This window comes from Piliocolobus tephrosceles, chromosome 14 (assembly GCF_002776525.5).
Source record: "Piliocolobus tephrosceles isolate RC106 chromosome 14, ASM277652v3, whole genome shotgun sequence".
NCBI lineage: Eukaryota > Metazoa > Chordata > Mammalia > Primates > Cercopithecidae > Piliocolobus > Piliocolobus tephrosceles.
The window spans coordinates 10,829,664-10,842,281 of record NC_045447.1 but is presented as its reverse complement, the minus strand read 5'-3'; the positions used below and the strand labels follow the sequence as shown (position 1 = coordinate 10,842,281).

General features: G+C 50.4%; 1 protein-coding gene across 3 annotated transcripts in view; it reads left to right on the top strand.

Annotated features, from left to right (window-relative positions):
• STXBP1 (syntaxin binding protein 1) overlaps nucleotides 1–12,618 on the top strand; it is a 77,704-nt gene that overhangs the window by 57,531 nt on the left and 7,555 nt on the right. For 2 of the 3 annotated variants that reach the window (XM_023217086.2, XM_023217087.1), the window contains 6 exons: nucleotides 945–1,025; nucleotides 3,594–3,732; nucleotides 4,427–4,536; nucleotides 5,911–6,012; nucleotides 7,635–7,720; nucleotides 9,884–10,038. In XM_023217086.2, the coding sequence (XP_023072854.1) occupies nucleotides 945–1,025; nucleotides 3,594–3,732; nucleotides 4,427–4,536; nucleotides 5,911–6,012; nucleotides 7,635–7,720; nucleotides 9,884–10,038 (673 nt within the window). The remainder of the gene's footprint in view (nucleotides 1–944; nucleotides 1,026–3,593; nucleotides 3,733–4,426; nucleotides 4,537–5,910; nucleotides 6,013–7,634; nucleotides 7,721–9,883; nucleotides 10,039–12,618) is intronic. The other variant, XM_023217088.2, reaches the window with a different exon arrangement.

Genomic DNA, 12,618 nt, shown 5'->3' with positions numbered 1-12,618 from the left:
GCTTGAGCATCCTCCCAACAGGGCCACTGGCTTTCCCCAGAGTGAGCCGTCTGAGAGAGAGAGTGCTAGGAGGAAGTCACAATACCTTTTATGTCCTGATCCTGGATGCCATGCATTATCACTTCCTCCACATTGCTTGTTAGAAGCAAGCTACTAAATCCAGCCTACAGTTAAGGAGGGAATGAAGCTCTGCCTCCTAAAAGGAGGAGTATCGAAGAATTTGTGGATGCATTGTAGTAATAAAACCATCATTGGCTGGGCGCGGTGGGCTCACACCTATAATCCCAGCACTTTGGGAGACTGAGGTGGGCAGATCACCTGAGGTCAGGAATTTGAGATCAGCCTGGTCAACATGGTGAAACCCCATATCTACTATAAGGACAAAAATTGGCCGGGCACGGTGGCCCAAGCCTGTAATCCCAGCACTTTGGGAGGCCGAGACGGGCGGATCACGAGGTCAGGCTATTGAGACCATCCTGGCTAACACGGTGAAACCCCGTCTCTACTAAAAAAAAGTACAAAAAGCTAGCCGGGCGAGGTGGCAGGCACCTGTAGTCCCAGCTACTCAGGAGGCTGAGGCAGGAGAATGACGTAAAACCGGGAGGCGGAGGTTGCAGTGAGTTGAGATCCAGCCACTGCACTCCAGCCTGGGCGACAGAGCAAGACTCCGTCAAAAAAAAAAAAAAAACCATGGTGCCACCTACCCTCATAAAGGAGTTCTCCTTCCTCTTAACTCGTTTGGAATGTGGTTTGTCCCTCTCTTTTGACGTGTAACATTTTCTACTTTGTAGTGATTGTGTACCTGCTTGTACATGTTTTACCTCCTTTCTGAGGCTAGAGACTCCTTGGTGCCCAGTGGTGTTTTATACGTAGTAGGTGCTCAGTAGATGTTGCATGCATCCGTGATTAGTCCCTTGGTCACAAACTGTTGTGCTTTTTCCTAGTACTCCACCCACCTGCACCTTGCTGAGGACTGTATGAAGCATTATCAAGGCACCGTAGACAAACTCTGCCGAGTGGAGCAGGTAGGACTCTCCTCCTTCTGCCATGGCAAGTTTTTGCCAGGTCCATTTACCCAGCAGAATTTTAACATCTGACCTTGAACATCCTGCAGAATCATAGGAAATAGAGACGGGAAGGCCTGCTAGATCATGCTGTCTCAACTCTGGAGCCAGTGCGGTTCCATTGTCCATGGTAGGGACTAGATTGGTCTGGAATGCTGTGCTGTTTGGATTTTGCATGCCTATTTTGAAAGGCTCTATTTTCCCTGGAATGACTGAAGAAAGATATGTGGGGTTCTGAGCCCTACGTTGACAGGGCTGGCAGAATTTTATATTCTGAATGTATTCTACTCTTGCCATGGCCAGGCCAGCTTTGGAGACCTTGAGACTGACAGAGGGTAGAGCAGTAGCAGTCAGAAATTTGCTCAAAGCATCCCTGATCACAATTAGGATTGTAAATTGAGAATTTGGGGTTTGAGTTCTGTCTCTGTCACTGATTATTTGATGTGTCTGTTTCTTTGTGTTTCATTTTTTTCATCTGCAAAAGGGAAATCAGTGCTGACATTTTTTAAGGTTGTCTTGTGGAGTCACTAATCCTGGCTTAGATTCATCCTAATTCTTTAAGTGTTGCAACATTATAAAACCATGGTTCAACTTCTAAGTGAAGAAAGTTAAAAGATTCTGAAGCCAGCTGGGCGCGGTGGCTCACGCCTGTAATCCCAGCACTTTGGGAGGCCGAGATGGGCGGATCACAAGGTCAGGAGTTCAAGACCAGCTTGGGCAACACAGTGAAACCCCATCTCTACTAAAAATACAAAAATTAGTTGGGCGTGGTAGTGAGCGCCTGTAATCCCAGTGACTTGGGGGGCTGAGGCAGGAGAATTGCTTGAACCAGGAGGTGGCAGTTGCAGTGAGCAGAAATTGTGCCACTGCACTCCAGCCTGGGCGACAGAACGAGACTCCATCTCAAAAATAATAATAAGGTTCCGAAGCCTCAGCTTGGCCTCTTTTCATAGAAGAAAAAAATTCAGGATCTCAGTGTGAAGCTAAGATTTCAATCCTCTGGTTTGATGTGACAGGCTCAGCTTACGATTGTAAGCCCTGTCCTGTATCATTGAATATTTTATAAGGGGAAGCAGCCCTGCTAAAATACATCAATTTTCCAGGGGATTATAGCAAACACAAGGTGTCCTCTCAAAAAGAACCTGACCATCTAGAAAATAGGTCATACCTAAATCAGTAAAAGTGCAGCTTGGGATTAATTTAGGAAGTTTACAGATTTTCAGAAGTGATCAAAAGTATGGTTGAAGTAGTTGCATTATTAAAATCATGTCCTGCTAGTCAAATGTCTGTTGAGGCTGGTGGTAGGACTGAAAGGTGAAGGGGCCTGTGAGAGGTGTCCTGCCTTCCTGGGACACAGACTGGAGAGAGACTATGAACTCGAGGTCAGAATTTGTATGGACTCTTGGGGTCTTGAGAGAAAAGAGGAGAGCCTTCAGGCAACCTCCTGAGAGCCACAAAGGAAGCTGCAGCTGAGTCCTGGTTGGTTGAGACCAGCGTGCTGCCTTCTCTGGATCTGAGTCTCACCTGCATCATGAAGTGGGGTCAGAAGCTTGTGTTCTAGTTTCATTTCTAGTTTTTTCAGCTCTTATCTTCCCCTTCATCTCCTGGGGTTTGTATTTGCTGGTTTGGGGGCTCTTTTTTTTCCCCTTTCTCACACATGAAACATGGTAGAAAGATTAAAAACAGGTTAAAACAGTTCAAACTCAAAAAGCAGTTCAAACTCAAAAAGCATGTGCTTCAATGAGAGGGGAAGCAGAGTGGAAAGAATCTGCCCATGCAGAGGCATCCTAAAATCCCAGCACTTTTCATGGGAGGGAAGCACATCCCTTTAAGCCCTGCTTCCTCACAGGGCCTTGTACCTCTAGAGAGCCTACCAAGATTTAGTCTTTTTTTTTCTTTCTTTCTTTCTTTTTTTTTTTTTATGAGCCAGGGTCTTGCTCTAGCACCCAGGCTAGAGTACAGTGGTGCAATCATAGCTCACTGCAGCCTTGAACTCCTGGGCTTAAGCCATCCTCCTGCCTCAGCCTCCTGAGTAGCTGGGACTACAGGCATGCGCCACCATGCCTGGCTAATTTTTTTTATTTTTGGTAGAGACGAGGTCTCCACTGTGTTGCCCAGGCTGGTCTCAAAACTCCTGGGCTCAAAAGATCCTCCCACCTCAGCCTTCCAAAGTGCTGGGATTACAGGCATGAGCCACCACCCCCAGCCAGGATTGAGTCTTTATCTGAGAAGCTGGCACAAGTACACTGGCACTCACCTACAGTGAACAGCCTACTTTAAAACAAGATGGGAAATCATTGTGGTTTCTGTTGGGCAAGTGGCACTCAGGGCTTTTATCCACCCTCACTGATGCCGTGGGAGACAGTGCTGATCCCACTCTTGCTAACTACAGTGCATGATGAGAATAGAAGCACCTTCCCCAACCAAGCTGGCAGTTCTAGACATTTGTGGATCCTGAATTTCCTAAGAGCGACCATCCCTCCACACTGTCACCAGAGAGATGGTGCCAATGAGATATGTTTTCCATAGGACCTGGCCATGGGCACAGATGCTGAGGGAGAGAAGATCAAGGACCCTATGCGAGCCATCGTCCCCATTCTGCTGGACGCCAATGTCAGCACTTACGACAAAATCCGCATCATCCTTCTCTACATCTTTTTGAAGAATGGTAGGGCTGTGGGACCTAGAGAAAGGCACAGGCCCTGTCTTGGGGAAACTGAGACAGCTGAGAAAGAGGAAACAAAGTAGAGAAGTCATTTACAAGATACGGACTGGGGAAGGGAAAGAAGATCCCAGGGGCCCTTTTTGTTTGGGGAAATACAGTGTAGTCAGATCATTGCAGCTAGAGGCTGAATGTCCCCCGGTCATTGTAGAGTTAATAAATGGTATGGAGTAGATGGAAGAGGGCAGGGCTGGGGAGGGAGGGAAAGCTGCTTGGCCTGGTGGCCAGTTTACCAGAGCTCTGCCCACCAGGTATTTTTGACTTGTATCACATTGGTAATCTCTGCCTTTAAAGAACTGACTTTTACCCAGTTCAATCACAGTTGCCCAGGAATGTCCAAAAGATAGATAATAAAACTCTCATCCAATTTGACTTGACTCAGGGTGCGGGTGGGCAGGGGTTGCTGAGAAGCCAGGGGGCAGATGGAAACACAGACTGTGAGGAGCAGCTGCTGATGGTCCTCACTCAGGCAGAGTGGCTGGAGGGGAATCGGGATCCTCATGTTGTCCTCACCGACAGTGAAGCTGATGAGTTAGAGGAGCAATGTCCACTAACCCTGAGGGGAGAAGGGCCACCATCCAGCCTGTCTCATTGGGTGCATGGGGGCTGTGTGTGGTGATCGGGTGTCTTGTGCCCTCAGGCATCACAGAGGAAAACCTGAACAAACTGATCCAGCACGCCCAGATTCCCCCAGAGGACAGTGAGATCATCACCAACATGGCTCACCTCGGTGTGCCCATCGTCACCGATGTAAGAGGCCAGCTCAGGTTCTGGGGGGAGGCGGGAGGGGAGCTGGCAGATCTGTCTGCTTCTGCTCTCTGACTGACGTACAGCATCCTCTGATACACACTCGTACGTCAAGAGAGAGAGAGACACGGAATCAGAAGGATAAAGGTGTAAAGCTATATATAAACTAGAGGCACAAAGCCAAGAACTAGACCTGAACAGCAGTGAGTCATTCACAGTCATGAAAGCTGAGCTGTCTTGGAACCAAACCATAATAGGGGTCCCCGCTGTTTTATCTGTCTTGTCTCAGGGTCCGTCTGGCCTCACCTTTGGACAGCTTAGCCTCAGCGTCCCCTGTGAAGATGAGAATATGATGCTTAGAGCTAGCAGTTTGGCCACCTTTGAGTCTACTGCACTGGGTTGGTTCAGAGCCAAGTCAGGGCAGGTTATCTGGGAGGCCTGGACCGTGTATGTGCTCTAGAAGAGGTGGGGTGAAGCCTCCAGGACCCTTGCAGAGGACTCTGTCATGAACCTTGTATGTCGCAGCCCCACTGTGTGCTTATCTTCTATAGGCACAGCACTGACAAAGCTAGGGTTGCAAATATTCTCCCTTTGGAATCTTATAAACAAAACTGTTCCAGTGCCACCAGACCATAGCCCTGTAACTAGCAGGAGTTTGGCATTTTTAAACCCTTGCTCACAAGAGGGATCAAAATGAGAATGGAGATGTGCATTCATTCAGTACAACCATGCTGCCGAAATCCAATACGGCATGCTCCAAGTAGTATGCCCTCCTCTAACAGGCAGCAAACTACTTTTTCAACTGCCTGGAGTTGTTTTTTTTTCTAGTGGCACTTACATACTTGACCTATGTTTGCCATTTTTTATGACTTTTTTTTTTTTTTTTTTTTTTGAGAGAGAGTCTCACTCTGTTGCCCAGGCTAGAGTACAGTGGTGAGATCCTGGCTCACTGCAACTTCTGCCTCCCAGGTTCAAGCGATTCTCCTGCTTTGGCCTCCTGAGTAGCTGGGATTACAGGTGCACGCCACCATGCCTGGCTAATTTTTGTATTTTTAGTAGAGACAGGGTTTCGCTGTGTTGGCCAGGCCAGTCTTGAACTCCTGACCTCAGGTGATCCGCCCACCTCAGCCTCCCAAAGTACTGGGATTACATGTGTGAGCCACCACACCCGGCCTTTTTATGACTTTAAAGAACAAGTTTGCTCCAGGTTCCCAAAAGGGCACATTTTGGGCTATTCCAAGGAAAACCATCCCCCCCATTACTCTTTGCCATTGCTGCCTCTGGGGTCCTTCAGAGAATTTCTAGAGAGTAGCAGAGGTCACCTAGGGCCCAAGTGGCCCTGACTCTGGTTCTCACCTGGTGTGTGTGTGCATGCAGTCCACACTGCGTCGCCGGAGCAAGCCGGAGCGGAAGGAGCGCATCAGCGAGCAGACCTACCAGCTCTCACGGTGGACTCCTATTATCAAGGACATCATGGAGGTCAGTATTGGGGCGTGGGGAGGAAGAACCAGGCCCAGGGCCCTCGGATTGTCGGCCTGGATGCTTCCAGCTTCACTTGCTGCGAGGTGCCACTGACTTCACGGGTGCTGCCTCCACTTGAGGATTCCCATCCAGGCCTCCTTCAGCCCTCATGGTGCCCCTTACCCTGCGGGTTTATGAAGAGCTGACAGACTGTGAAGCACAGCCCCAGATCTATTTGTCGTTATGTCTTGGAGGACTCAGCTCCTATAACAGAGACCCCTCTAGGGTGCCGCATCCAGTGGGGCCCAGGTGCATCTCAAAGGTCAGATGAGTGACATCGTATCTCCACACAGGTGGCTTAGCACACCTCCCCAGTGCAGCCCTGCCTGCCCTGCCCTGCCCTGCCCTCCTCCTGTTGCTCCCTACCTGAGCCTCCACACACAGCAAATCAGACTCTGCTTCTCTGGCCAAAGCAGCCCCTTGCCTGGCATGTTCTCACCCTTCCACTTCCCTTCCCAGATCCTGCTTTCCATCAAAGCCCCTCTTGAATCTCACCATTTCCATCTGCTGCCCCATCTGTCTGAGCACTCAGCACATGGAGGCCTCCCCTGGACTCCTTAGTGCACATGTGCCGCTCGGTGCCTCGGGTCGCCTTTTCGTTTGTTGGTCCTGTCCCCTCAGCTGCTGTGTCGTCTGCACAGAGCCTCTAGCGCAGCAGGTATTTTTGCAGTTGTTGGCTGGAAGGTGTATAAGGTGGTGGCCACCACCGTAGCCCTGTGGGGTCACTCCCTTCTCTCCTTGTAGCGGGAAGAGACCCTGCATAGAATCCCGCACCACTAGATCTTTCCAACTTGATTGGTGAACAAAACTAGGGTCTAGAGAATGAGGGGGTTTTTCTCGGGATCCCTTAGTTAATTCCTGGCAGCCCAGGTGTTTCTATTGAATTGTACATTAATATAAATGTATTTTAAATATATAGAGTGAGTCAGCTCCCATTTTTAAAATCCACAAACTAAAAGGATGGGTGAACATGAAACATCTAGAAACCAATTATATCTCTTTGCTTCTTGGGATAGCCAACCCCTCTGTCTCATTCCCTCCTTTGTTCTCTGCTCCCTTTTGCTCCCCCTCCTCTCCAGTCCCCTAAAGAGACATGTGTAGGCTTCATGTGGGAGTTGTAAGGAAGAGTGTGGATTTCTAGGCAGCAGGAGGTAGATGGTGAGAGTCCACCCACCAGATAATTAGACACTTGAAAAACGGAGTGGGTAGGACTCCTTTGTGCAGGAGAGACTGCTTGTGCCTGGTTTCTATAAGGCTGATGGCAAGTATCAGGAATTTATTGGATAGAATGCATCATTTATAAAACCTCACATAGGTTATGAAAGTGAATAAACTGGAAGAGAAGCAAGGAAAAACTTCTCTTAAAAAGCAGGCTATCTCAGTGTAGCAGACAGTTACAAAGCATCTGCTATAACTGAGCCCTGTGCTAGGCACCTCTGGCCGCAGGGAAGGGAGCTCTGGTTGCTGCAAACCTGGCCATGGCTTTGCCAAGTGACATGTTCTCCAGATCATCTGGCCTTGGTTCCCGTCAGCATTTTTCAGACAGATGGCAAGCTAATATCTGTCTCTTTTCCTTCTAGGACACTATTGAGGACAAACTTGACACCAAGCACTACCCTTATATCTCTACCCGATCCTCTGCCTCCTTCAGTACGACCGCCGTCAGGTAGGTAAAAATCCCTGAGCAAGGACAGTGGGGCCAGCTCTGGTTGGATGTCAGCTCTGCGGCAGTCCCACTGTGTGGCTATGTGATCTGCCAGAACCCTCTCGCTGCTGCTCCCCACAGCTGCAGCGTGGGCCAGGTCTGCACAGTGGCCCCACGGCCCTTCCCCCTCCAGCATCCTGTTCCTCTCTGATTCATCCCTCACACCTCCCTCCCTTACTCCGCATCAGCCATGCCAGCTTCCTCACACTTCTCGAACAGTCAGGCCCACGTCTGCCTCAGGACCACTGCACTTGCTTTTCCCTCTGCCTGAAATTATCTGTCCCCAGATATATCTGCATGGGTTGGGCACGGTAGCTCACACCTGTAATCCCAGAACTTTGGGAGGCCAAGGCGGTTGAATCACTTGAGGTCAGGCATTTGAGATCAGCCTGGCCAACATGGTGAAACCCCATCTCTACTAAAAATACAAAAATTAGCTGGGCATGGTGACTCACGCCTGTAGTCCCAGCTACTCAGGAGGCTGAGGTAGGAGAATTGCCTAAACCCGGGAGGCAGAGGTTGCAGTGAGCCAAGATTGCATCACTGCACTCCAGTCTGGGTGACAGAACAAGACTCCGTCTCAAACAGACAAACAAAAGATATGTCTGCATGGCTTGCCGCTTATCTCTTTTGGTCTTTAATCAAGTGTTACCTTCTCCAATCTTGCCTCACCACCTTGTTTAAAATTGCAGCGCATCAGCGTTCATAGCTTTACTCCTGCAGTCCAAGTGTGGAGCAGCCCACATGTCCCCCAGCTGACGAGTGGGTAACACATGTGGTCTCTCCACACAGTGGCTCCTGAGAACAGTGAGGGCTGAGCACGCACTCGGGATGGTAGAGTTATCAGCTCGAGAGGGCAACCCTGACACTGCAGCTTTGCCACTCCTGGCACCCCAGGATGTGCACGTCTCTGTCCCTCCTCTCCTGCTTTCCCCACCTGTCTTCTCTCTTGCGTCTCCTCTCTCTGTGTTCACTTTTGGCCTCAGCTGGGCCAGAGGCCTGTGGCAGCCTCTGTGTCATTGTGCAGCCCTTCTCATGGCAGCAGAGGCAAAACGAAAATTGCCAAACATGGCATAAAATACAAAATCCCCAGTAGCGCCACAGTCAGGCTGGGTGATGAGAACGGGATGTCAAATGATTGCCCAAGGAATGAAAGCGACCGTGAGATTCTCTGTTGGCCCAAAGGGTGCCCCAGGCTTTTTCCTGGTTTGGAAAGTGACTGTAAGGCTGTCATGAGTCAGGAAGAAAGGTGATGCATTGCAGTGGCCAGAAAGGACTTGCTCCTTTCATCTCATTTTTCTCATTTTCTTAACCTGGGAACAACCCATCTGTTCCTATTTCTCAGTCAAAGGTAAAGGCTATTGAAGGAAACCCGGGGACCGAGGGAGGCCCCTCTGGGAGCAGCCCCACCACTGAAGTACTCTTCTTGCCTGGCTTCGCCGCGATTTCAAGAAGGCAGCTCAGGGATGGAGAAGCCTCCCCAGTGGTGCCTGGGCAGGGTTCCAGGGCTTCCCTGTGCTTGGCCCTATAGCACAGAGCTCTTCCTCAGACCAGGATTTGGGCTCACTTCCTTCTCCCTACCTCCCCATTCAACGACGACCTTTTGGTCAAGGCCTGTATCTCCTTGGGATGTGGTACTGGGGAGGCCCTGGCCTCCAAGAGGCACTCACTCAGTACATGTTTTCAGGGGATCTGTGTGCCAGCCTGAAGGCAGATCTTAGACTGTCATCACTGCGCACTAACAGCAGAGTGTCCCAGGCAAGGTCAGAGGCATGCATGACTTGGGGTAGATGTCTGCATAAGCCTGTAGCAGGGGGATGCTACTGAACTTGACCCAGCAAAACCTCAGAGCTGAACTGATCCTGTCTGTCGCCTGCATGTTTCTAAGAGTGACAAGGTCACAGCAGCACAGGCGTTCATAGTGACTCTTCTCCTGGGAACCAGACCACTTGAAAATTGCATTGCAGTGAAATTCAGCCAGCACAAACTAGGCATCTACTCTGTTTGGGGCACAAGTGTACAGACCTAATATGTAAACAAACCACTGGGGTATGAAGCACTAGATGCCGTGAGTGCAGATAAACTGACTGACATACTCTCTCTCTCTCTCTCTCTCTCTCTCAGCGCCCGCTATGGGCACTGGCATAAGAACAAGGCCCCAGGCGAGTACCGCAGTGGCCCCCGCCTCATCATTTTCATCCTTGGGGGCGTGAGCCTGAATGAGATGCGTTGCGCCTACGAGGTGACCCAGGCCAACGGAAAGTGGGAGGTGCTGATAGGTGAGTGGCCATGCTTCCAGCGGAAGGCGCCGCCGCATCGCACCTCAACTCCATTCCACGCTTTGGTGTCGCATTCTGTCATAGACTCCCTTGACCCACAAAACGCAGTCTCTGTGGACAGCAGAAGCTAGGGGCCAAGGGTTCCCTCCTTGGTCTGCCCTGCTGCGTCTCTCAGTGGAAGGCAGCCTCATGAGGTAGGAAGTGCCTGATCGCAGGGTCTGGCAGACTCAGGCTCAGATTCCTGCTCTGCAAACTGCAAGTGGGGGACCTTGAGCAAGTGGCTCGAGCTCTCCAACCACTTCCTTACCCAACAAAATGGGATCAGTAATACTCACAGCATTGAACTAGGCCCAAGATGAGGTCTGTCAGTTTCCTGGCATTGGCCTCATGCCCAGACAGAAATGGGCAGTGAATGGCAGTCAGTCGCTGCCTTCTTCACTTGTCAGGTGGAGATGAACGGACAGCTGTGAGCAGGTGCTGCCTGAAACTACTGCCTGACCACTGGACTCTGCTCAGGGCTCCCCCAGACACCTCCAACCACTTTCTAGCTCTGCCATGCCCTTTCTCGTATTTCCTGTTCATTTTCCAAAAGAGAGGAAGCGACTCGTAGGAGCTGACTTAACACAGCAGGAGCTTTTTCTCCTTTTTCTTGCCTTTGGGGGCTTCTATGATGTTTAGGGCTGGAAGAAGATGAATGAGCTAAGAAAAGTCTTGCTTTCTCCAGATGCCTCTCTTTTTGTCCTGTTTTGCACTTAACAAAATGGAGGGAACCCACCAGCCTGGGGGCCCTCTCAACACTGTCTGGCAAGAAGCTGTCATGTTCACTACCCTGGCTGGGCCCTGTTCGCAGTGGAAACAGGCTCACGCTGAGCAGGAAGAGGCCAAGGCTCTTGGCCGCCATTTGGAAAGGGGTATGCTTCTCACCCAGTGGGGAATTATACTCTCCAGGACCAAGGATGGCTTCTCAGGCCACTTACACATGAACTGCTACAGGGAGAGGCCCTGAGCTGCCCCGGCTGGGAGGCATCGCTGACCTTCTGCCATAGGTGCCCACCACTGGTCTTAATCCCAGGCATAGTCATTATCTCAATAACAAGTGGCGGTTTTATACCTCCAATTTGGGGTGAGTAAGTCACAGCACCCCCCCAAGGTATCCAAGTGAGCAGACTCCATGGACCAGTCCACATGACTGTTCCTGGGTTTTTCAAGATGGATCTGGGGCTGTCAGCCGCCTCTCTGAGAGCACAATCCAGTGGAGAGACTGTACCTCCCCGCCGCAGCCCTCCAGCTTCCCATGTCAGGTCACCAGCTCTCCACATAACTGTTTTTCCTCCTGTTGTGTAGCCCCGGTGAGAAAGCCCTCTGCTCCCTGCTTGCATATGTGTTGCATGAATGTAGGGAGTAATTCTGGAGCTCAAACACAGCTTTTCTGGACAGAAGCTGTCACAGCCAGGCTTTGGGTGTAAATCTTCCCCTTCATCTTTAGACCTGACTTGAGGTTCCATATATTGGGAGGTGGGAACCTGGGGGTATGAAGTTGCCCATGAAGATTCATGGAGGGGCCTCGCACAGACAGCTGACGTCCGCTGTGTTGCCTCCCCTGCTTTGTGCATGCCAGCCGCCTTGCTGCCATGTGTGTGCGTGCACGCTTGTGTGTGTGCGCTTGTGTGTATGCATGCACGCATGTGTGTGTCTTGCTTTCTCATACCTCATTGACTGCATAAAATGTAGGCCTAAGTTGGCATGTTCCTGTGACGTACCTTTGTTCAAGCAGTCAGCTGGCCTCTGTTCTCCCACAGGTTCTACTCACATTCTTACTCCCACCAAATTTCTCATGGACCTGAGACACCCCGACTTCAGGGAGTCCTCTAGGGTATCTTTTGAGGATCAGGCTCCAACAATGGAGTGAGAGCCAAAGAAACAAAGTAAAAGCAGCTTATTACAGAAAAGAAACTCTTCCACTCTGAAGGGCTTTCTTTGATTATTCCGTCACTCTTTTTATTTATTTCTTCCTTTTTAGTTTATTATTTATTTGATTTTGTTTCAACAAGAAAATGCTTGCAGTTCTCAACACCGATTGAAAATGTGTCCAGTGCTGCCCTCACAGCCCTGCCATGAACCCTCCGGGCTCCGACCTGCTGGCTCACTCATGCCTTGGGTTCCACACTGCTCAGTCAGACGCCTGCAGGCCACTGGGCAGAGACCAAAAACGATAATGACTGCTGTGAACAGTTGTCAGAGAGAGAGCTGGAATTCTGGGGGATGCCTGAGGCACAGTGCCCAAGCCTGCTGGTCTGGGATGAATTTGTGGCCCCCACAAGGAATTTAAAGTGTCCTGATTTTGCTGGGTGTGGGGGTCTGAGAGCGAGGCCAGTGGACATTCGGGGAACACCTTGTCCAGGAAGGCAGGCGGTGGTGGAGATGGCTGGTCATGAGGGAAGCTTGGCAGGGAACACAGAATAGACCCCAGGTCAGTGGCAGCTGGACAGATGGTGCGAATACCTTTTTCCTAGGACAGGCACTTCTCAAGGAATAAGTGATAAGGGGTAATTGGGTCACAAGCCGCCATCTCCTTGGGGA